This window comes from Cinclus cinclus, chromosome 6, assembly GCF_963662255.1.
Source record: "Cinclus cinclus chromosome 6, bCinCin1.1, whole genome shotgun sequence".
Classification (NCBI taxonomy): domain Eukaryota; kingdom Metazoa; phylum Chordata; class Aves; order Passeriformes; family Cinclidae; genus Cinclus; species Cinclus cinclus.
In genome coordinates this window covers 5,120,686-5,146,537 of record NC_085051.1, presented here as the reverse complement: position 1 = coordinate 5,146,537, position 25,852 = coordinate 5,120,686, and the positions used below count along the sequence as shown (strand labels likewise).

General features: G+C 37.2%; 1 protein-coding gene across 2 annotated transcripts in view; it reads left to right on the top strand.

Annotated features, from left to right (window-relative positions):
- LGR4 (leucine rich repeat containing G protein-coupled receptor 4) overlaps positions 1-25,852 on the top strand; it is a 70,393-nt gene that overhangs the window by 39,407 nt on the left and 5,134 nt on the right. For both annotated transcript variants that reach the window (XM_062494283.1, XM_062494280.1), the window contains 13 exons: positions 6,345-6,416; positions 7,850-7,921; positions 17,203-17,418; positions 18,067-18,138; positions 19,547-19,615; positions 20,201-20,272; positions 20,358-20,429; positions 21,086-21,154; positions 21,572-21,643; positions 22,753-22,818; positions 23,436-23,507; positions 24,388-24,459; positions 24,751-24,876. In XM_062494283.1, coding sequence (XP_062350267.1) covers positions 6,345-6,416; positions 7,850-7,921; positions 17,203-17,418; positions 18,067-18,138; positions 19,547-19,615; positions 20,201-20,272; positions 20,358-20,429; positions 21,086-21,154; positions 21,572-21,643; positions 22,753-22,818; positions 23,436-23,507; positions 24,388-24,459; positions 24,751-24,876 — 1,122 coding nt within the window. The remainder of the gene's footprint in view (positions 1-6,344; positions 6,417-7,849; positions 7,922-17,202; positions 17,419-18,066; positions 18,139-19,546; positions 19,616-20,200; positions 20,273-20,357; positions 20,430-21,085; positions 21,155-21,571; positions 21,644-22,752; positions 22,819-23,435; positions 23,508-24,387; positions 24,460-24,750; positions 24,877-25,852) is intronic.

Below are 25,852 nucleotides of genomic sequence, written 5' to 3'. Positions count from 1 at the left end.
GGCTTGCATCTCTGTGTCTCTGCTGTGCAGACTAGGTAAGTGAATTGCATTATTACCTGAGTGTTTAGATAGCTATGAGGAGAAAGGTCTATCTGGCCTATGGTAAAGCAAAGTTAGCACAACATAGTACAAGATACGGAAAGGCAAGTAGGGAGAAGAGAATGTATTTTATAAAATATAGTCTGCATTTTGCTTTGGAGGTGAGAGGAATCAAAATTATTTTCTGTAGCAACTCAGCTTTTCTGTTGTAGAATAGGTGTTAACCAGTTTAAAAGGCAGTATGGTATTGTTGCTTATGTTTATGACATACATACATGTCCATGTTAAAAAATTTATACGAACTTCTGAGAATTTTTTGCTGCAGAATACTAGTTGAGATTACAAAGATTGTTTGTTTCAACAACTCATAGTGTATAATAATTTATTTTTGTTACAATATTTCTTTTGGTGCATGTGTTGTAGCCTATGGGTTCTACTTTGAGGTCTTGCCCAAATACAGATACTGCTTGAAAACGAAAGGATAGAGCATATTTTGCATGGTTTTAAGTGCTTCCTTTCCTGAAAATCCATTTTAATTTATTTTCCTGTTTTTGGTAGTCCATGAAAGGTGTTACCATAGAGCATATTTTGTCTTGTGGTAGATGCTGGTGACGCTTGCTGGCAATTTAACCCTAGAGCTTAGGAACAAGCTTTAGACTTTTTAAGCAGTTGGTTTAGTTTACTTAGATATTTTAACTTTTTAGACCAGAAATGCATGTTGAAAACAAGCAATTATCTTAAAGCTCAGTATAACTTTGAGAAAGCTGTAAATGCTGGAAAGGGAAAGATGACAAGAAGTGGAGTTGATGCAGTTTTAGTGCTGTTGTAGTTACTCTGCTCTTTCTTCAGCCATGATGCGTCTTGGTGTAGGTACACACAATTTTATAAATAATGGTTGAGGTTGCATAATGCTAAAACTACTGCAAGAAAAGGAGGAGACAAATGCATTTTCTATTAGCAGCAGCAAAATGAAGTATCCATTCAGTTTTGTTAAATTGGTGGGGAGGAATTTGGAGTAACCTGTAGGCAATAGATTGCTTTCCCAGCAATTCAGCAGGCTGCAGCTGACAGAAGTCCCAAAGGGGCTGTTTGCTACTCACAGATAAGCAAAGCTGAGTTTAGTCTGGAGACATAGCTTCCATTTACCAGCTCCTCCATTTCTGGAGCTGCCCATCTTGAGTGGGAGCTGTCTCCACAGGTGTGTACCCTCACCAGGCAGGGCATCTACCCCTGCACAAGGGATTCAGAGAAACCCTGTATTTTCCTGCAAATGACTGTACCTCTCCTGTAGTGCTTTAAACTTTGATTAATAAATTGTTGCACATAAATAGGCATCAGCTGTTAAGAAAAACAGATTTATGTTCAAGACCGACTGCTGTTTTGGCACTGATGGAAACTAAAGCTCTTTTCTGGAGGAAACACTTGATGGACATCATGGATTAAATTATCTGTGAGACATTTTCAAAGATTACTTCTGTTGTGGGAGAACTTCAAGTAAAATTCAAGTTTGTATTTGGAAAACACAGAGAACCTAGAAGGGGTGGAAGTTAGGGACAGGCATGTAAAAACAGCAGAATAGTTCAGTGTAAGACAGCACAAAGCGTAGAGTTTGCAAAAATACAGGTGGAGAAGCAGTGTAATGTTTTCCAATAGGATGGAAATAGGTAGGTAAAAGTTGGATAGTTAAAAGTGGATGTTGGCCAGGCAGAGGAGCAGTGATGGATATTGAGGGCTCAGGCTTGACCAAACCTTGAAATAGGAGTCTTGGGTCTTGCCACAAAGCAGCTAACGTAGAAGTAAAAATAATAAATTGGGTGTTTTGTTATGACATATCAGGATTGTAGTCTGTGTCAGTATACAAATTTGATCTGTGGAAAAAGTAGCCAATATATATATACAGATATATGTGTGTGTTTATGTGTATATATGTGTATGTGTATATATATGTATGTATGTATGTAATCAGAGACAAGATAAAGAAAAGGTGTAAAGGAGCATTCCACCAAGAGGAAAAGAAAAAACCAACCCAAATTCCACAGAGAAAGCCTTTTACTGTATGAGCATAAGACCTTCAGATGGACAGAAGGAGATTAAACTCTTTGCTCAAGTTCTCTATTAAGGTAACTACTATCTGGGATGCAAGACAAGGAGAGAGGTTTCCAAGAAGTTTTATTGCATCCTGTCACAATAAGAGTGATGGTTTTAATTGTTACAGGCAAAAATGTATCCTTGGAACACCCTCCCTGACTTTTGGAAGCAGCACCAGTGATTAACTTGGCTTGGTTAACATGAAGCTGGGTTGCCAGACTCATAATTGCAAAAGTTTTAATTTCCCAAAAGAGAGAAAACAGTATTAGCTGCAATTTCAGTGCAAGAAACTAGACTTGCTGTGTATTCTGGGAGTGAGACACCACAAAACTAGTCTTCAACTATATTGTATCCTGATGTCTGTAATAACAGCAAGGCATCCTCCACATCTGGAGATTATTTACTGTGTCACTTTAAATAATGATCACAGGGCATTGCTCACCTCTCTATGACAGGCTAGCAGAAGTATTTTGTTCTCCACATGCCTTACTCTGTTATCCTGCTATGCTGAAATTGATTCTGTAAATTTGAATTTGTCCAAATTCATCATTAAAACACTTAATATTTATTTTTAAAGTAAAAATAGAAGACTACAACATTCAATGCTAAGCAATTGCAGGAAAGATACCTGCTGTGGCCATACATTACAGCTGTGACTCCACTGGAGCAACCTCCAGGGTTTAACTCAGATGCACTGATGCTAGATACCTGCAGTCCTTGGTAAAGTCTCCAGACAAGGGGAGTCGGGATTGAGGTAGCAGAAAAACTCATGGTCAGCGTGACACGTTTGCATCCCACTTCAGATGATGCCTGCTGCTGTGTTTGTGCCTTGAGAAGTAAGAGATAGCAAATAAAGTTTTTTTTGTGGCCTTATAGCATGGCAGGACACTTTACGATTGTTTAAATTTCTACTGTCTTTGTGGGTGAATCTCTTTTGCAGCCCCCAGTGCCTTTTGGAGAAAGAGCTCTAATTAATGGTGATGTACCTTGGTTTAGTGGCAACAGATGGACTTTCAGACTAGGTCTCTGTAACCATTTCCACTCAGAATGAAGGGAAGGATAGGTGCTCAGTCCTTGATAGTATGTAGGGCTGCCTTAAGGTGCTGCTTTGTGGCAATGTGAAGTTGTCCCACCATAGAGCACAAATTTCCAGAGCTGCTCTCAAACAGGATAGTGAGTCTTGCTGCCAGGAGATGAAAGTTGTATCTTTTCTGTTGTGTTAGAGTTTTGCCCTTGGTAAAACTGATTTCCCTTAGCCCATTAACCATGTGCATTAGAGAGAGAAACAGAGATGCTTTAAATTTATTTAATAATAAATACTTTTAAGACGTCCTGAAAGAAGGTAACATGGAAAACCTGACTGGATGATTTCAATGACATCCGGATTTATAATGCTGTATGTGTGCTATATTGTATGCTATAAAATTTTCAGTTGTCTCTTTAAAACGAACCTGGTTATGTAAAGAGAAACATTTTGATCCTTCCTGCTGCTGCTTGGGAAAAGTGTTGAGAGCAGTGTGTGTGATGCACTGATCTTTGCCTGCTTAAGAGCTGCAGTTGGAACCTCCTCGTGAGCAGCTCCCCAGGGCTAGGATGTGAATGATAAATGTATATTTGGCAAGCTGATTAGCAAAGCCTTTCCACACTTCCTGGAACGCTGCCAGATAGTGGAGAAATGGAAATGTAATTGATCACAAAGCTTGGGTTTTTTTCTGTTGGTTGGAAAAAGGCTGAAGAAGCAGGAGTTGCCTTGAGGGAAGCAAAGTCCTACTATTTGAAGTCAGACAAGTTTTGCTCTGGCTCAGCTGTAATTTGTTTCCAGTGTTCCTTATGTGCTGTTAGTGACGTTCAGATTGAGGGATATTATTCAACTGTATTTAGTGTAGCTTTTTAAAAGCTAAAGTAAAAATCCTCAGTCTCTTTGGGGAAGGGAACAGATGCCTGACAAGCCTCACACGCACCAGATTAGTGGGGAACCTTGGCTGAGCTGCAGCCAGAGCTGCCTGACAAAGTTACCAGGGCTGCCACTCATTGAATTGTGTTATATGTAATCATAGCAATGTTTGTATGCAAAATGATTAGGTGCTACAGCCTCAGCTGAATTTTGTTTGATTTAAGGATTTGTATTATGCTGTTTCAAACACATTTTAACATAAACATGTTTTCCAGATTACTGGCTCTCTGCTGTAGAGATCCAGCATGTTTCAGCAGTATTTCTTTCTGTTTACAGTGAACTTCTTAAGAAATTACTAGAAAGAAGGATGTGAAATATTGCAAACCTCCCTCCACATCCCCCCCAGATAAGTTAATCAAGTTGATTTGGACAGCTACTGACAACAAAATGAATTTTAGGGGAATGTTTAGTTGTCATCTGGAAACTTCCATTAATGTTAAAAATTCTAAGTATTTGAAAAATCATGTCCCAGCTCTAGAATTCTGAGGTTGCTTGCAGACAGGAGATTTCAAGAATAAGTATACATAGATTCTTCATATTTTTCTTCTAGTTTCAGTGCTGTTTGATTATACTAAAGCCATGCAGACAAACTTTTCTCAGCAGTCAGTAGATGTGGGTTTTTTTAAAATATGCTTGTAGTGATGTCAGGACCATAGCAATTGGGGTGTATGTAAAAATACCAGGACTAAAAACCAACGTCTACCTTAACAAGCAGGAGGAACAGTTTTCTAAGAACAAGTCAGATCTTCTGCTGTCATCTACTTGTTCATGAAGGTGTTCTTGTCTTCCTCTCCCTTGGTTTATAAATATAAACATCAGCATTTGAGAAATGGGTTTAATAAAGATAACTAGTATCCTCTCTATCAGGCAACATTTTATTAAGTCACTAATTCTGTTGCCAGCAGATTTATGTAAGCATTAAGTGCTTTGGTGATCTCTTTTATGTACTTAGAGAAGAAGATAAAAATGTAATAACATTGCTATGTTCTGGCAAGCTGATACTTTAGACATTGCTCTTGTTATTTCCTTTGTTTCCATCTTTGAAATAATATTTTCCCTTTTATGTCTGGCTTGCTTCACAGTGCCTTGTAACAGTGGAGGTGGGGTTTGATATTCTATAACCTTTTTTAAAGCACATTGAATGTTTTTTTAATTATTAACACTTATTGGACTGTACATAGTATTTCCACAGATCATTTCATTGCCCAACCTTGTTCAACATTGCTTTTGCTTAGCTTGGATATGAAACCCAAGTCTAAAAGCAAATACTTTGGCTGAAACTTTTGCATCTTTTGTCAGTTATGGATTACCAGGTGTTTTGCATTATTGTCTTTGTCCTTGATAAAGTACAGCTATTAGCAGCTCAGCCAAGGCTGGAATGCACAGATCTGCTGGTCAGGGGAGAGGTAAAACCTTGACAAAAATAAAAGAGTGGGGGAAAGAGGAATGAGTTGTTGGAAGCAGCTGTTTTGACTGCTGTTTCTGCTTTCCTGCTTTGTATTCTGCAGCATCTTCTGTCTTTATTCCTTTTAATATCATGGTGAATTTCATAATTTACTCTGTGCTAATGTCTAGCAGTCCAAATTTGAAACCATCAGCATTTTGAGAGAGTGTGTATGGCTGAGAATCCTGTTCTATTTCTCCCTGCCCCAAAAGAGTTCCCTTTCTTGAAAAGTTCTTCCAAATAGCTGACCAAAAAGATGAAATATTACCAATATTATGTCTTGGTCATATTCAGCACGTGTCCTGTCAACTGTCAGCACTGGGTGAACATACCACTTGCTGGTGAATATTGTTTTCATATTTGGGATTTCATATTCTCATAGAGACTTGTGCTGCTTTGCTGTTAGCATCTAGCTGGTTTTCACTTTGTACTTCCTTGAGAAACTGCTGTATATATTAAAAACATGTGGGTACCAGCACATGTGTTTCAGTGGAGCAATGCTGAAAGCCAGAGGATTGTGTTGGTAAATGCACTTTTGAACCTAGCACCATAAGAAGGTTCTTCATCATTCCAGGGTGTGTTTTTTCTAGCATGCTTGCAAAAGGATATCCACAAGGCTGAGTGATGCATCCTCATTGTTAAAAATGTGGTATAAGTAAAATAAATGTTACAAACTTGGAAGATTGTTAATATAGCATAATTGAATGCAAAATGCATAATTGTTTGCAGGATTTGATATAGGAGTGATTTTCCCTGTTAGATGGCTGTAGAAGTGTACTGTATTTTGTGACTGAAATTATTATTGCAATCTTTTTCCAGGCGACTGGCTGGCAATGACCTTACTTTTATCCATCCAAAGGCCTTGTCCGGGTTGAAAGAACTCAAAGTTCTGTAAGTAATTGGTTTTAAAGTTTTCACAGCTAGCTGTATGCTTTCTTAGTGCACAGCCAGACTGTTTACTGGTAGGCTGGATGAAATCTTTTTGCCCTCTGTCCTCCTAAAGTATAGCTCTCCTACTCTTTTTTTTCTTTACAAAGCCTGATGGATGTGGTTAAGATGACAGGAGGAACTTGACTAAACTATAATTGCATTTTATTCTTGTTTCTGAAGTATATTTTGTAGCAGAAGAATCAGAGGAAAACTCTTAAAAAGGACATGTAAGCTTTTGTTTGTTTTCCACCCCTTCAGCATACTCTGTCAGGTGCCCTGACATTATCAGGTAGTTCTGTTACTCGGTAGATTTAATATGGTGTTTGAATTATTCCCTATTTGCAATAGAAAAAATTGCTATAGTTTGATGGTTCTCTAGGTGAAAATGGCTTACTATTAAAAAAGCCTTTTATGGCAGTTGTTTTTCCATAGCTAAGGATGAAAACAGTTTTCCATTGTTTAAGGTTTTAAAAAACTGTATTTCAAAACTGTAGCATTTCTGATGATGTAAATACTTCCAAATGCTAGTAGGGTAATAGGTAGTTTATTAAAGAGATATTTTTTAAAAAATAACAGACCTTGAGGTTTTTAAAGAAAAAAACAGACACTATTACCAGGGTACAGATTAGGGAACTTCCCATTTGCAATACTATTTAATATGATATTTTGCAAATTGAGTGCAAAGTGTCAAAGCTCTTGAAGACATATCCATTGCAATACTAACACTGGAGGTGCCTGAAATTCTAGCAATTGGAAAAATGTGGGATGTATCTTAATTTACAGTTAATTGTCTACTTGAATTTTTACCCCAGTATACACCAAAACTGAGTAAGATTTTATAGGGTTATTTGCATTCTCTTTATAAAAGACCTCAAATGACACACATTGTCCTATAAGAGAATTTTGAAGAAACCCACAAGTATATCTTAATTCAGCTTGGCCCAATGGTGCTTTGTTGTGAGTACACTTTTTAAATTTGGTTGTTAATGCACTGTGCATTGATGTGACTTCAGTATAAATTAGAGGTTGTGTGTTTGCTAGCATGCATAAGATAATTCCACAAGAAAACAGTAAAATATCGTCTCTTGTAGCAAATTTGTCCTAGTATTATTTAACCTCTTCAGTGAGTTCCCAAGGAAATTTCAGCATATTGTGTCAGAGCTTGTTCTCTGCAAATTAATGCTGTTAATGAATGAGTTATAAATAAAACTGAAATACGCCACTTTTTTAGTCTCATTGTTGCCTTTGGGTATCTGGTCTTGATGATTCTACGTGCATTTGCATACCCTAGAAATCTGGGAAACCATAACAGGACTTTGGGTTTTTCTATTACCTCTACCTTTGATAAAGATGATTGTCAAATTCTACTTTATTAACACAGTAGATTTTTACAGAACCCTACAGAACAATCAGCTGAAGACTGTACCTAATGAGGCCATCAGAGGATTAAGTGGCTTGCAGTCCTTGTAAGTTGCCTTACTTTGCTTTTGGTTTTGGATTGTTCTCCAAGTTCTGTTTTCAGTCACTGTACACCTTTGCCTCATTCTATAGAGTTACAAAGTATAATAATGTGTATAATAATGCCTGGAGTTTCTGAAAGTGCAATTGCAACTGGAACAAAGTTTCACAATTAAAATTCATGAGGAATTCTATTTATCATCTTTGGTGGAGTGACCCAAATGTAAACTCTTTCAAAACTCAAACACCAGGTGCAAGATTGCAGGGGTGGTGTAGTTGAACTCTAAACCCTCTTGCACATCCTGAGGTATTTAAGCAATTCTTAAATGTGCTGCAAGAATGAATGATGCCCAAATCTTTTGTATTCAGAGCAGGAAAAGGGATTTCTGGGAAGAAGTATTACTCGAGACATGCATAGTATTGGCTTTACAGGAAGGTGTTGAAATCTCACAGACAGTTATGAATACCTCAGTGATTATTGCTAGTTGCACATAAGGTACTTAATGTGTGTTTATACTATCTCATGGCTTATTATGTTTTATAAAGCATTTTAATCAGACCTTAATAGTTAGCTACAGCTCTCTAGGTGGTAGATACCTATCACTGTGAGGAGGAGGAGATGGGAAGGGCCGCAAAATTTTTCCTCCTTCCAGCCTGCCTCCAGAGGGGGGGGGGGGTGGGGGGAAGAGATGTAAATTATCTATTGTCTCTGTGCCAAAGTTCAGGTTTCTTTCAAATAATGGATTTTTGAAAAAAAAAAAAACAAAAAAAACCAAGTTTTGCAAAATAGATTTGCAAACTATTGCACAACTTTTGCAAAGGTATTTTTCGGCTTTTCTTAAGCTTGGATCTTGCCCCTAGTTCTTGTAGTTGCTTGGATATTCCAGTAAGTAGTGAGTTCAACATCCACATTTCACTATTGTTTTAGCATATGCATAGAAGAGAAAATACCTCAGTCTTGGTGCAAATATTACGCATTGTAATGAAAGCCCTTCAAATTGCATGATAAGAATAAACCATTAGTAATAATTTAAAGCAAAACAAAAACATCTTCCTGGCTTCCAGCATTTCTTTGATGCCAAAAAGAGAAACTGCTTTAGTAAAAATGTTTGCTTACAAATCATCCATTTCATTTTCAGTGAACATTCTTTCTTTAGGTACATATTTACAGTATCATTTGTTCTCTAATTAAAGTTTAAAATATTAAATCTCCCATTTCCAGAGATGATAATTTGATGATAATTTTATGTGCAAAAGGGAACAAAATATAAGAGAAAAATAATGTATAAACTAAGCCATCATTTATCATTGTTTTAGAATTCATAATATTGCTTAATGTTTTTTGAAAGATGACTGTTAGAGCTGTTTTTAAAAAAGCAAACCTTTTTTGTTTTGAAAAAAATAGTAGGATGATTATGTAAGATTATGTAATTTAATCATTATAATCACTTAACCAAAGCATCATTACAATTAAGATACAGTAGTAACAATTTAAAATGTGGTGAGATTTCCCTTTCTAGAAGCTTCATTTTTCAAGGGCAAATGATGAACTAGATCAGTTTTTAGGATGGTGAAAAAGGAGGAAATCAGGTTAGTAAGTAGTAGCAAGCTGCTCATTGCTTCTTTTTCTAAGGAAAACTAAATTGAGATTTCCAGATAACTCTTGGAAATACGGTGGGCAAATCCAGTCTGGAAGTCACTGGTATCAGAATCACAAGACAATTCTGAGCTGGAAGGATCAGTGAATCCAGCTCTCTAGTGAATGGTCCACACAGGGATTGAACCCATGGCTTTGGTGTTAGCAGCACCATGCTCTGACCAATTGAGCTGATCTGGGAAGCTCAGGAAGATCTTGTCATGGGCTTTTTTTACTTTCTTCCATCCACTGATGTGATTCAGCCTTTGGTTTGTCCCTCTCTCTTCCTGAGAATGGTAACGGTCTGTGTTACAAGACCACTGTAATTTGTTAGAGTGGACAGGAATTTGAGAATAAATTGGGTTTTGCGACAAGTGTGGTGGGAGATGAAAAGCATTTTTTCTATGCAATTTGTTTTCTTCACCAGAATGCATTTCTATGATGTTAATGAATTTCAGGAAAACGTTGTTACTGTTACTCATTCATAATTATACTGATAATGCATATCCCCTAGTAATGCAGATAGCACCTTGTGGCCAAGGAATATTAGAATGGTCCTCTGAATTTGGTGTCTGAACATGGAGACATAAGTGTCAGCATCCTGCTTTGTATTTAAAAAAAAAAGGAAAAACGTTATTTATTCCCCCCACTAAGTAATTTTTGTGAATTCAAAACTCCCAAGTTGCTGCGAGCTTCTTTTAAAAGAAATAACTCATCTCTTTTATACTATCTCCATCCCAAACCTGCAAATTTAAACATTACTGAACTGTCCTGCTTTTGGCAGTTTCCCAGTTTGCTCTGAAGTATATTGTTCAGGGGTATTTTTTTTCTTGGTGATGGCACAAATTACTTCCTCATGAAACTTCATAGTATATTGATAATAATTTCATTTGAAACACCTTTACAACTGTTTTCTGTCTTAATGTGCTCCAGTTTTTAGCTTCATAGGTATATGGTATGTATTAACAAACTCAGTAAATATACCAGGGTGGAAATAAAGAAGATGGTTATAGGAGCTTCATGATCTGTAGTGTTTATATTACAGCTGATGAGTAGCCAGCCTGGTTCACAATACCAAATGACAACTCTTTCTTTTCTGTTTTAATGGAATGTTTTTTCCCAGCTCTGGCCTCTAAAAGAGAGTTAGAATTGGGTTCTTTATATGGAGGTGAAATTTAAAAAAATTAAGGCATTTTCATGAGTGGAATCTTGCTGTGTAGCACCCCAGAAAAGTTTACCTGGCAGGATGTATGCTCATATTGCAGGATGCTGTGATAGGTGTGACTGTGGGACAGCTCTGCCAAGGGAGAAGCCACTTGTCCATCTTGTGCCTGCCTCTTTTAGTAGCAGAAAAACTTGACAAAGCACTTCAAAAGTGCAAACAATATTCTTGATGCATTTTGATTACTGCAAAGCATCAACAGCATGGTTTTGTTATTACAAACCCATGAAGTGGTGTACTTTGTATTTTAGATCTGGAAATGGTATTGATGAGGTTTCTGGGCAATCCAAGGGTCATACAGAGATCCAGAGATACAGCAGCACAGCAGTGTGCTGCTCAGCAGTGTGTGAAGCTGCTTCCTGGGAATGACCCAGAAGCTATTAAACAAAGTCATTCCTTTAAGTGTCTTGGGATATTTGACTGTGATGACTTATTTTGGTAACACTATTTATTCTGTGCTTTGACCCAGAATTCAGGGATTTGTAAAATGGGTCTGTAAACTGCAGCAATTTTTAGGCTTGCTCTGACTGACCACAGAAACCCAGCTATGTAGGACTAGTAGGAATATTCTAGTACAATTCCCAGTGTGTGACAAATATTGAAACTACACTATTTAAAAAAGACTTTCAGATGCTTTACAAAGGAGAACTTTATTCCACTTGAACAATTAACCCACAAACGTAATTGCCACTCAAATGCAGGAGTCTTTTGAAAACCTGTCAATACCTGCTAGTGTATTGGGCATGATTTATTATAATTGTGGTACAATTGTCCCATCACATGTGGACACTTGTCCACATGCAGGGAATTTTAGAGCATTCTGCAGCAGCAGTTCAAAGCACTGCAGCCTAGCTGTTCTGCTGGATTCCCAAACTGTGGGATTTGAGTATTGCACTGGCATGATCCCAACTGTGATAGCTCCTGCCTTTCTTGTTGTGTGGGTGTTCATCTGATCTGCACAGTTAAGTGTCTTCATGCATGTGATCAGCAGTCATTTTCTGCAGTACCTGGTGGCAGCTCTGGCTCCCTGAACAGCCCGATCTGCTCACAGCAGGATCATAACCAGTTTTTCAGTTTGCTTTCCTATTTTAGGAGGCTGGAGCAGGCTCAAGGCAGAATAAGGCAGGAGGCATGAATGTGCTGAACTGGGATAGGATATTTTCTGGGAATGAGAATCATCTTGGCCCAGGTAGGAAAGACTAGGGTCCTATTGTAATAAATCAGCCAAGACCCCATTTTCTTCATGCAAGAAAAGCCAATTCTTTATTCACACAACTTATTTTATACAATTTTTATGGACCTCGTGTGCGACTCCAATTGGTTGTTTTCTTGCCAATTACTCCTTTGGTTAGTAAAAGGTATTTTACTTGTCTATCAAATTTCTCTATTCTTGGTTAGTTTACATATTTTGTCCACTGATTCTCATGAGACAGATTTCTAGTTTATTGTAGGTGCAAAGGGTTCTCTTACCAGAACAGCTTGTTGTGTTAATTGTTTTCATGCTTAAGATTGTTTTCACAGCAGGCAAATTACTTAGCTGCACACAGAAGTGACAAGCTAGCTATTAATTTAGCAGAGAGCAAGGCCTGATTGATTTTATGAGGTCTTTCTTTTATAATTTACCTACCTGACTGCAACAGGGTCCTAATGTAGAACTGAAAGAAATGCAAGGAGAATCATGCTTTGCAGGGTAAAAATGTATGGCAAAAGCATTGGCAACAGAGAACAGAAGCATATTTCAGTCAGGACACATTTAAAATGTGTTCTGTAGCACATATCAGCTACAGTCGTGCATTTGTAGGATTTTTGTATTTTAGGAAGGATTCCTTACACAGATCAAGTTAATATCGCTATTTATTTAAAAAGTCAAATTCTGCTGGTAATGAGACTGCCCAATTTTAAGCCATAGTCCGTGTTGCTGACTATTTCAGTAACATAAACCAGAAATGCAAAATGTGTCAGAGAGGAAGATTCTTGAATTTGGAGAGAACGATGCAAACATAATCTTATAGCAAAAAAACCACACAGTTCTGTTCTAATTCTGCTATTTTCTTCTTAAAGAGTGCCTTAGGGCTCCTGTTGATAATTTTGTGATTCTGCATTACAGAATTTGGAAGGACAAGATGTGTCTGTAGGGACAATAGTGAAGATGTTCTTCAACAGCAATGACTAGATGATGTTAAGAAGCTTTAAGTGGTTTTATATGTAGTATGCACCCCTAACTGTGGCAGGTGTCTTTTCAGCTAAGCAGCTTTTAGTAGTTTGTCTTCAGAGGTTTTCTAGCTTGCTGCTTTACAGTTATTAAGGGGTTAAAGGACATCAGCCCTTAGATGTAGTCTGTGTTAAGATAGGGGATTAATCAGAGTGGGAATGGAAGAAATAGACACATTTTCTCTTTAACCTGCAAAACCAATACAGATTTAAATACACTGGATATGATTTTATTCCTTGGATGTTTAGAGTTAAGAGTATAGAAGAGCTCTTCTGAGCACATCTAATTGTGCTGAAAAATCTTTAAATCTACTGCTTTGTATACTTCACAAACTTTTTCTATGCCATCTTTACCTTTAGAAGGTGTTCTGGTTTTCTTGAAAGTGAGACAAAAACAAATGTTTTTTGTGAACTTCAGGAATTTCTGGGATTATTGTAGTGCCTTTTTAAACTGTTTGGGCTTGCTTAAGGAATTACTAAATTTAAATTTAATCAGGGAATTATTTAGAAATTGAATGATGAAAAACTTAAATGAAATGGTGAAAGTTAAATAGCATGTAGGCAAAATTAGCTGAATCCTCTGTGGGTACTTTGCAGCAAACTGACCTCTGACTGGTACCATCTTAAGACTTAGATGGAAGAAACAGATATGCTGGCACATCAGACTGAAATAGCTTCAGCCTGTATCATTAGTTCCTGAGGGCTGCTGTAAATCTGTCTTTGAATAAAGCAAAACCTTGTATTGATGTTCTCAACATATAATGCACAGAGAGCCACTGCTTCATGTAGTGAGCAAACTCTCAAGAGTGTTTTAAAGTACCTGTGTTAACATGGGTTATTGCCTCCCATTGAAGCAGGATTTCCAAGGTACCAGGCTTATCAGTACTCAACTTCAAGTCCTAAAAATCTACTCCACTGTTATTGGAGTGATTTCTTTGTAGTTTTTAAAGGAGCACTTTAAAGAGCAATGTTCTTTAAAGATTGCCATTGAGCAGAAGTGGTTTAACACAAGAGCAGGGAGTGATTTGCCTTTTATTAATGTCAGCAGTAAACTCCTGCTGTACAAGGCTGTTAATTAGGCTAATTAGCTAAAAGTTAGGCTGTTAAAATTTCCTAGTCGCTGAAGCCTAGAAGATTGCTTGTGGTCACAGATGGAAGGCTGGTCCTGGAGGCCTCTCAGGTGTTACCTATAGGGGATGCAGGCTGTAGGGTAGTTGCCCTAAGCAGTGTGTGTACATTTGTATGTGTTAGATTTGGAACTTCTGTTTATTTGAACTGAGGTAGGCGTTTTTACTAGTTCTGGTTTCCCTAAAGCAGAGTCAATTGTTGGAAGACGTTGCTATGTGCTGTTTTAACAATATATCAAATACTGATGTAAGAGCTGTTGAACGTTTAGGTTTCTGTCAGCCTCCTGCTCTTTTCTTCTTCTGGACTTGGTGCTTGTGTGAGGAGGGAACATGAGAGGAATAAAAGTGAACTCTTAATTTATAGACTAAAATGTAAAGGTCTCTCACAAGCCAGTGCCTATAAGAAAGCTTTTAGTGGAGTAGCTTCTGAAAGACTAAGATACATGCTGCAAGCTCTAAATTAAAGAATGTATTCGTGTCTTTAAAATATAATGGAAAAAGACAGCCTTTCCACAAGTCCAGTCCAGAAAAAGAATAACCATGGCATTTTAGGCTCTTAGGAGAAATGAAGGAGCACAAAACATTGTGTATGAGGAGGCCAAATAACTTCAAAAATCTCTTTCACTTTCCAAACATCCCTGCTCAATGTTAGTGGTGGGTAGTGGTGTTCTTTCCCCCCATATCTTCCCTGCTGTGGGCTGGAGCAAATAAATACAACAGATTGGATGGCTGTGGACAGTCATCAGTTTAAAGTATGGTTACTTGGGTGCTTGATCCGTCTGTTCTAAGGGACAGAGGCCTTGGCAAAGCAGACTAAAAATTCAGGGTCTGCCATCATCTCCATGACCATCTTTGTTCTCCCTGGCTGAGTTCAGCTTCCTTCCTTGTGTGTCTGTTCACCTCCTTCTTTAAGGATGGGAGAGGAGGAGCAGGATGTGCAGCTTTTTGGTGTGCTTTTGTTTTCCAAAGTCTGCTAGAATAAATGGAATTTAGCAAGGTGCCAGTGGAAGTACAAGTGGACTAGATGTGTAGGCACAGTGGTTGAGGCCTGTCTCTTGAGTATGCTGCTTCTCTTAAAAAAAAACCCAAACCAACCCCTTCCCCCAACATAAAAAAAAAACCTCAGAAAAAAAAATGGGGAAGGGGTAGAGAGAAATTAGAAGATTCAAATATGTTTATTCCATTGGGAAATAATTCTTTGATCTTCAGGAAGCTGTGTAAATTTAGGAAAGAAGAAAGTGGTAATTTTTAGGGTTTTTTTCCGTTTGTTTGTTTGTTTGTTTTTGATGAAGAACAGCTTAAGGCTCTTTTCCTCTCTCCCCCCAGCCTCTGTTTTCTTCCTTTATTATCATCAGACTTGAGTTTCTCTGAAATGTTCTAATCTCCATGCATCCTAACAGCATTCAAATAGAATATCATACACACCTGTCAGACATGGGGCAAATAAGGGGATGCCAGTATGTGAACCATCAGATTGAACTCCTTGACGTACATCCTTAGAGCTGATGACACCTCATGCATCTTAGGAGAGAGCTTTGACTGCAGACAACTTTGTAAACTCCCACTTAATAGTCATAGTATATTTGTTGCTTAATTGGATGTATTTTTTGACTTTTTATTACATGGGAATTCAGCTGATGACTTTTTAAAATAATAATTTGAAATATGCAAACCACGTGCATCACAACAACAAACATCTGTTTTAAGGAAAAAGATTAAGTGTGTTAAATTTGTGATCAGACTTGTCTTCTGCATTAATTCTTAGTCAGGGTTGTGTTCTCCCTTTGAATTTTGCATGCCCTTTAAATGTTGGGATCCAGATCTGTTGTGACTTTGCCAGGGGACAAATACAGTAAAATCACTTGGTCCACACTGCCTGCCCTGAGAAGGACAGAGTGAATGGCTGGAGGAAATTACTTCTGAAACTAACCCAACTAGACTTTCAAGAGCATATCTGATCATGGCTTTAGAAACCAGAGTGCTAATGTAATTCCAGAGCTGTGCTGATTTGTATCTTAATGAGCATCCATGTTAATGGAGGAGGGTGTGTGTGTTCTGTCTGCCTGCATGGCAGCACAATGCATCATGGCTGGTAGAGTCTTTTCAGTTCAGTTGTGCAAGGTGCCTTCTTTTGTGTTTGCAGCAAAGTTCAGCTGTATGTTGACCTAGAGAAGACAGCCTTCAGGTCAGAGGGCCATCAAATATTGCCCAGTGCTCTCTGCTCTGTGCTCTCTCAGACCCATTAAGGTGCATGGACTATGAATGTTTTGCTTATTCCCAGGATATTGTATAACCTCTGGGTCCTAGATATGTCCCCTTGTCCCCTTTTAGTTACTGCAAAAATTAACACTGTTGTGGCTGGAACCAGGACAGTTACTATATCTAATTTTGCAATTGGCATTCATTTAGGGGGAAAGTATGATGGCAAATCCAGTGATGTTCAATAGTTAACAGTGCTGACATGCTATTTTGCATTTTGTTGTGGAGATCGTTAGAAGAGATCAGGTTGCAAGAGAGCAATCAGTTTTAGTTGAGATGTTTTATTTGTTGGGATAATTCATAACTCTGACTTTGTTCATAAACAGCTTTTAATAATCTTGTTCTCTAAAGTAGTTGCTTTGTTACTGGATAGCAGTACCACAAAAAAAGGCATACAACTGTATGTGATGCTATAGACAATGTAGATGCAGGGGTAGTCCATTTACTCAAATGAGTAAATTCCTCTGCAGTCTTAGATATGCTATCAAGGTACTGTTTCAAGGATTTGTTGCAGTGTTAGAAGCTAGGGGTTTTGTGGCAGATGCCTTAGAGAGTTATTAATTCATTTTCATTAGCTGATTATAAGCATATGAATTTGTTCAAAGACGGTATTAAAAATGTTTGTAAAGTTTATTATGATATTTTATTTTATAGGCTCTTCATTTGCCTCAAAAGGGCTTTCATGCCTCTTTCAATTTTGCAGTATTGAATTATTTCAATGAAAGATACATAAGCTTGAAAAAAGACGTTCATGAATAGTAGGACTTCAACTGCTATTTTTGCTGATCTGTAGTTTGTGAGATTGTTACATGAATTCTTTTTGGTTTAATGCAGGCGTTTAGATGCTAACCATATTACTGCCATACCAGAGGACAGTTTTGAGGGTCTTGTGCAGCTGCGTCACCTTTGGTTGGATGACAACAGTTTGACAGAAGTTCCCATCTATCCCCTCAGCAATCTCCCCTCTCTGCAAGCTTTAACACTGGCTCTCAACAAAATAATGCACATTCCTGACTATGCATTTTCAAACCTCTCAAGTCTTGTTGTTCTGTGAGTATTTGTATTTCATACAGCACTTTGCTTTTCTCCTCGCAGTTTTTTTTTAATCTAGGGTGCCACTGAAAATGGTTATTTTGCTATGTTTTAGCTCAGATGATTAGTAACAGCCTACACTGCCAACATGAGATGATACCATGTATGTTAGAGAACCTGCTGAAGGTTTGATAAAGACTTTCTCCTAAACAAAGTCACGTAGGCTATGGGTAGTGAGATTTGATTTCTGACATCTCATTATATAATGAATATTTCAGAACAATAGATATCAGAGAAAGCTTCCAGAGATATTAAATAAGAAGAAAAATGTATCAATTTTATCTGAAACCTGTTTCTTTGTAGTCTTAAAATCTCCATGGAATAATAGGAAAAATTAGTTCGATTTCTGTGTTTGCTATATTTTTTTCACATTTCTGAATAGTGATTGAAGATTTAAAATAGGTTGTCTTGGCTGCAAGCAATCTATTCTTTTTCCGTATGAGGATGAAATACTCTGTCTGGAAGTGAAAAATACTCTTCTGCATAATTCACCACATGCAGTGGGTTTTTTTCCTTAAACTATTTCACTCTCTTGATTTCATAGAAATATGTGATAATTTGTTAACTTACATGAAATCATTCACTTGTTTTGGTTTTGTTTTTCAGACATCTTCATAATAATAAAATAAAAACTATAGGAAAACACTGTTTTGATGGATTGGACAACCTTGAAACCTTGTAAGTATATTTCTTAAAATAGTTTGTGGTCAGTGTTTGTCTCAATCTCATCTTAATCAAGGTTGCCATACAGCTATGATGAAACTTTTGCAAATCAGGTGTATGCACACTGTGCAACACATGCCACTGACACTTAGGTCCAGCTCTGGTTTTGGACCTGAAGGTTTCTATCAGTGCACTGCTCCACCAAAAACTAATTAACTGTGTTGAGAAGCAGGTAAATCTTAGCCTGAGTGAAATGTCACGCTGAATAATGTGGCTCTAATGTTCCTAGCCCGGTCTAGCTGGTGTCTGCTGAGTCAGGTGGATAGATCACAAGTGTTTGAGTGGCCCCATGAGTGATAAGGGACAAATACTTGTTTCTCTGGTTTCCCGTAGGGTTAGATATATATAGGATCCATTGCCAAAGCTGTTGTGTGACAATAGGAGGTTTCTGAGAGGGTCTCAGAGGGCTGGTGCTCCACTGTTCCTCGTCCTAAACCTCCCGAGTGCCTCACTGGCAAGGAATGGCTTTCAGCTGCTTGGGTTACATTTCCCATTTCCCTTCAGCTCACTCAGTGAATGTCTAATAAGCAATATCTCCCTCAGCAGTGTCTTTTTTTTTAATGCTTTGGAGAATGCTAAATAAGTGAAACTAATGAAGGAGGGCAAGGGCAAGCCAGTGACAACATCTGTTAACATGAGAAGCTTGCATGAGTCCAGAAATGCTGTTTACTTCATCTTGTCATCATCCTACAACCTCAGTTAAGTAATGATGTGCTGTGTAAATAGATACAGCTGATATAAGACTCTGAAAATGGGTTTTTTTGCCATTTACAAGGAATCCCTTTTGCAGAGGTGCTGACATTACTGCTAGAGTAGTGACACGTTAACCAAGAATTCAACAGATCCCCATCACCAGTCTGTAATGAAGTTTTTCTGTGCTTCTAATCAGTATTTATAGCTGGTATTGCTGCACAATCTGTTACATAATGGCTTATTTACTGTTTGGTTTATAAAATCTTGACAAAAAGTATTCTTTGTAAGATGATAATAAAGAGTAGTCATTTGTAGCTACTTCTTTTTACATCTTTGAAATCATGGTTCATTTCTGTGTAAATCCTGTTGAAGAAAAATCTGTGAGGTATTGAAAAATACTGAGCTTTGCAGTGAGGAAATACTGTTCGACTTAATAGGAATAATCCTCTGGGTAATATTAAATATCTTGCCTAAGTTATAAAGTTATCTTGCTGGTTATAAAGCATGTAGACCATCAGAAGACTAAATCTAAGGAGAAGTTACTCTATGGTCTAGTTAAGGGAGTTCTGAGAACTTTTTTCTTTCATTGAACTGTCTTACACAAAAATTATTTTGACAATTCATGGCTACTGTTAAAAATTTTATAATTTTCTTGCTTTGTTTCTTCTAGGGATTTAAATTATAATAACATGGTAGAGTTCCCTGAAGCCATAAAAGCACTTCCAAATCTAAAGGAGTTGTGAGTATTACTTACTTATTCTCCCTTTTTGCCACTTTTCTTTCTCCTTTTCATAAATAAAAAGGGAAAAAAAATCCTGGATTTAAGAATGCTTGTCTCACTGTACAGGAGCCTAAATTAGGTCAAATTATGGTATGTGAAGCTATAATTAAAAGAAAATATAGTCATCAGCTAGAGAGGGCATGTGTTTTAAATTATTTTGGAGTTACATAAGCAGGTTATTTATTCAGGAGAGCCATTAGCATAGATCTTAATCTCAAGAGGGTTTTGGCCTCCAGTAGCAGATTAGGTACTCATTGATGGTTTTCTCCTTGTCCCTCCTTAAGAGATGAGTAAGAAAAGTGAAAATAGAGCATCACACTTGGTAAAAATAATTTCGTTCTAATAAATTATTTTCAGTTTAGCTGATGTTTAGTAGACAAAAATAACGCCTTTAAAGTTATTGCTACAGATTTGACTTAGTCCTACTGCAGTCCTTGTTATGGCAGGATTGGGAATTGAGTAGATACAATGAAAATGACTACTGCTTGAATATCCTGGCAGTAGAGTTTTAAATGTTGGGTTTTGCTTTGCTAATATCTTTAGGGGATTTCACAGTAACTACATTTCCATAATTCCTGATGGAGCATTTGCAGGAAACCCCCTTCTAAGAACGATGTAAGTAATTTTCATCCATCCATTTTTAGTCTTTAATGGACAGTGACTGTAAAAACAAACACTAAAACATATTTTCATTTCCCAGACATTTGTATGATAATCCTTTGTCTTTTGTGGGGAACTCAGCATTTCAGAATCTGTCAGATCTGCATTCCCTGTAAGTACCTTCTTAACAATACCGTACAATAAATGGGTATGAAATGTTGTGGCTAAGAACTCTAAATAAATAAATTTTTCTGACTCTCTCTTACATTAGAAGGTTTTTTTCAGTAAGTTAATAAATATTGTTATTGTTGGGAATATCTAGTTTCTTAAGAAGCTCTATTTAATAAGCTCTGCAACTTTTTTTTTTTAATTACCTTTCATAAGATACATAACCCAAGGCCAAATGCTCAGATACTGCAGATTGTTTAACTAAGTATGTCCTTGGTGGTTTTTTGAGCAGGGGTGTATATTGTGAGAATGTTTTGCAGGTTAGTGCATGTATGCTTTTAAAAGATATCACTTCTGGGGGTGATGAATAAGCAAAATGGAGTGAGACTTTGAACTACAAACTGCATTTTTCATAGCACTCTTTCGAGTTTGATGAATTCCAATTGTTTGCTCATGGAGGAGTAATTTATCAATTATAAATTGGTAGCATAAGAAGCAGTGAAAAGATGATCTTTCACACATTATTCAAATGTAAAATTTAAAAGCAGTAAGAATGTGAGAATGTCTCCTTGGTGTAAACATCTCCCTGATAATGAGACTGAATGTCAAAATTCAATTTCATAACAGTTCACAGCTAACTTTCATGGGGATTTTTTTTAGGGTTGTTCGGGGTGCCAGCATGGTGCAGTGGTTTCCTAATTTGACGGGAACCATAAATCTGGAGAGCTTGTAAGTGTCTTTTGCAGAAATAAATTCTTGGGTTTGCCTCTTGTGAAGTAATTGAAATATGATTAGTGGATTTGGAGAGCAACTGCATATGTGTTCTCTTCCAGTCAATAAATGTAATGATACAGTTTCCCTCACTGCGATACCTGGGTGCCACTTAAAGCTTTGGGTTTTTTTAGCAGTAAGGGAAGTTGAGAAAAGCCTATAAAAAAAGCCATTGATACTAACTCCCTCTACCAGAAATGAAAAACAGAAAAATTACCCTCTTCAAAAAAAAAGAAACAAAAACAAGAAAAAGGTTTGGTTGGTGAATCTAGCACCCTGATAGCATTCTATCCTTATATATCCTTGTTAAGCCATCTGTCATAAACAAAACAAGCATTTATATGTGTGGGTTTGTTGTTTTTTTTTTCCCCACAGAACTCTTACAGGGACCAAGATAAGCAGTATTCCTGTTAATTTATGCCAAGAGCAAAAGGTGCTTCGAACTTTGTACGTATACATATTGTGCCTCTCTTCATCAGAATGTTTTGAAAGAAACTGAAATCTAACTTTAATCTAATTTAAAGTGTTGATTTTAATTTTTCATCCTAGTAGTTCTACCAGAGTTGGAAGTGTGGTTTCTTAATTGTTCAAATCAAGATTTTTGATATAATGCCTTACATTCCTTAAACAGAATCCCCTTTACAGGGATATGTTACATTTTTTTCATATGTTATGAGAGATATGTAAGGTGGTGCTGCAGAGATCAGTCTTCAAATTGGTTCTGCCAGCATTCATTTCTAACACAACAGTAGTTGTCTACTTTCAGAGGTTAAAGAAGAGTTTAGTTATAGTGCTTTGACTTTTTGTGTTAATGAACGGAGGAGAGAGCATCAGGAACCAAAAGAAATGGATATGAGAATTAGGAAGAAGATATCAATACAAAGGCTAGACAAAAAAAGCAGTGAAGACGTGTTAAAATTAATACAAAACCACCCAAACTGGTAACTGAAACCATTAGGAGGATGGGAACAAACCATGTTTGCAAGGGATGCATGCAGGAAAATGTGGAAATAAGTAAATCCTGAAAAAGGGAGCAGAAAAATATGTTCTGTTTGATAGAAGAAAAACTGGGGAGGAAAAAAGATGAGGTGGGATTTCTTTTCAAACAGCTATTTACCTTTCAAGTAGAAATTTTAAGATTGTTTGCTTGTTTCTAGTGTTTTTTTGTTGCATTGTTTCACAGAACATTCTGTGCTTTCCTAGCTTTCCTTAAGCAATTACCAGCACACTAAACAAAATTGGCACTAAATTTGTGCTTTACGTACAATTTACCATGTTTATTCTAAAAAAGCAGGTTATGAATACATTTTTTAGATTCTAACTCTCAAAATTCAGGGAGCATGTCCTAAATGTTTTTAGGATATGTGTATACCAAGATGTAGAGTTTACAGTTATGATTGCCTCTGTGATTTTATCTAAACTACTCTTAGTTTTTCATCAGAGTGGTACTAATAGGATGATTTTTCTGTCAGTCTATTTAATAGTGACAAGTGATGAGATGTTTCAAGTAGAAAGGAGTTGAACTAAGCACCCTTCTCCCTTTTTCTGTTTTGAAGGGACTTGTCTTATAACAATATAAAGGACCTCCCAAGTTTTAAGGGCTGCCACACATTGGAAGAAATGTAAGTAGAAATAAGTGCTGTTTATTTTTATAAACTCCTTAGTATTCTGAGTCCACATCTCTAGACTTTTTTGCTTCATGTTTGATTCTAATTTTCAAAAATTAAGGACAGAGAGATAATATGGTGATCTCATATGAGAGGTGTGCTGGACAGACAGTTCAACCACTTGAGCTCTCCTTAATTAGCTAGTGCTTAATTATTCCTGTGGCACAAGAGGCATGAAAGACACATCTTAATCCTGCATTTCATAGTAGTATTGCTGTGCACATAAATTGAATGGTTAGAATATGCTTAAAAGACTCCATGCAGAATGGAGAGTTGTTTTAAATTTCAGTATGACTCTTCAGTGTTCACACAGTGTTATTTTTAGCTTGAAAGTAATTCAGTCCACACTTAATAGTCTCTTCTAAATTAAATGATTTGTGAATTGGGATTGGGCAGAGGTGCCATGGTTGTATTAACATAGCTGATGCAAAGTACTTGACAGTCTGTCTGCATGGGAAAATGAGTAAAATCTAGTCATTGATAAGGCTAAACCCATCCATTAGCAGACACCAAGTTATCCCTTTGTTTGAAATCAGCTAATGAAGTTCTGTTTCTGCTTTTTCCCTTTGCAGCTCCTTACAGCATAATCAAATCCATGAAATTGCAGAGGACACCTTTCAAGGACTATCCTCCCTTCGTGTCCTGTAAGTCCATATATAGCTGCATGCTGAGTAAAACAAGATCATGTTTTTGATTCCCATCTAAACTGATGTCAGGGTTTGGAGTTAAAAATTTGATTGAAGGCAAAATGCCAGCAGCCAGTTTCAGCCCTGTTCCTTCTATACTCCATCTTATTTTTCTAGCCTATAAAAATATTTTAATAAAATAATGAAGTCTAAAAAAGCAGATTTTTTCAGTGGTCCAGTATTTTGCATGGTCACCATTATTATTTCATTATATAGTATTTGTTGGAGACACCCTATCTGTTTTCCTCAGGAGAAGTAGATAAGTAAACAAAATTATCCTCTCCCCTTACAACTCAAGCTATATTAAGTTAGCAGGAAAAACAATCCAGAAATAGACAGGTATTTTAAGAAGAATGTTGTAAGTCATGATGGTCCAGCAAAAGCTGGAGCTGGATTTGAAATCCAGCAAAGCAGATGCTCTTCTGCTTGTTCTTTTATTGTCTTCCCTCATCTCTGCCAGCGTGTCTTGCTGCAGATGCAGTTGTCACCAAAGTGGGTGACAAAGAAAGTGGTCATCCTGGCACCTTCATGCTGGGAACAGGTGATGCCAGAGCCAGCCTCTGCCTTGGGAGCTCAGGTTGTGCTTGTAGTGTCAGAAAGAAAGGGAAAGGGAGCAGGAATGGGAGATGGATTCTACTTCAGTGATGAGGTGAAGCAGGATACAGCTGCATTACCAAGGAATTTGGCTGCTATTGCACCTGGCTGAATGGGAAGAGATAGGGTGTGTTCTACTTTTCTGATAAAGGCATGATACATTTGTCACCTTAGCTTTTTTTCTCAGTACAATGGCTGTAACATTTGGTGAAACTGCTAAAATAATCTTTGGCATTCATTGCAGGGACCTCAGCAGAAATCAGATCCATCAGATCCACAAGGGAGCTTTCATCACTGTTGGAGCTCTTCTTAACCTGTAAGTAGGCTGTTCTGTGCAGTCACCTCCTCTCTCTGTCATTAAACTGCTGAGATAGTAAATATTTTTAGCTTAAAGGTGATGTGCTAATCATTGGTTTAATCTGTTCATCAGAAAGGCTCTTGCTAGCTGAATACATGCAGAGCACGCTCCTTTTGAGTGCCTGCTGCACTGGCAGGCATTTCTAGACCACAACCTCACGTGATAAAATCCTTCCCTACTTTAATGAAATGTATGCCAGAGGATCTTCAAAACTGACTTTTTAACACAGTCTTAATATTCACATTCCAGAGATTTAAGTTTCAATGAGCTCAGTTCAGTTCCAGTTGAAGGATTGAGTGGACTGAATCAGCTTAAACTCACAGGCAATTCTGAGTTGAAAGAAGCCTTGGCAGCAAAGAACTTCGCAAAACTCCGGTATGTTGGTAAATAACACCGCAGAGTGCTTGCAGTACCAATCAGTGTGGTAATAAATGGAGCCAGTGTATAGCACTCATGACAATTGCTCAGGCCTCTGCTGAGTCCTGGAGGATCTCAGTGTTGGTCGATATAAAGGGCATCTGACTGTTCTGGTGTAGAAGCCAGTTGTAGATAATTTTCTTGGGATTTTTAATATTTTTCCTCCACCACTTTTCAGGCAACTTTTTTTCATAAGACTTGAGAGTAGTGCTTTGGGTGGATTTCCATTTGTTACTGAACTGAGCATATCTGTCTTTCACACTGTGGAAAACATGAGCAGACACGCAGGTGTCTCATTACATAATCACCATGCTTTATATATATTTTCTCGGAGGGAAAGGATAAGAATAAAAATAATCATTCAAATGGAAACCTGTAATTGATTTTTATGAGAGATGGATCAGACAGTGATGAACTATTCTCCATTCTACAAAACTCTTTCTGCACATTAAGAAGTAGTCTGATGTTCCTCCTAAATATTTTCAAGAAGAGAATTCAGGATAGTTGATATTGTAGTCCAGAGTGAAAAAAAATTAGATTCTGGTCTGCTATTCCCTCATTGTTTATGTGGTTTCTTTAGAACTCTGTGTGAAGATGTACCTCTTCTCTGCCAGACTAACAGTATGTACCATTTCTGCCAAACACACAAAAAATAGAAATCGTATTTTGGTATCACAGAATGAAGAGTGAAAAGGAAAGATGTAACACAAGGTTGTGGGCATCTGGGAATTAATTTTCTTACAAACAGTTACTCTTTAATTAGCTTACTTAATTAGTTTTCAGTTTCTTTTCTACAGCAATGCCACAGACTAACTCCGATCAGAATTTGGTTTGTATATGGAGTAGAAAGAATAGTAGAGAGCTAAATATCATAACATGATCTTTGTGCTTCTCACTTGTATATATCATGTGTCCTTTATCTTGGTGCAAGAGT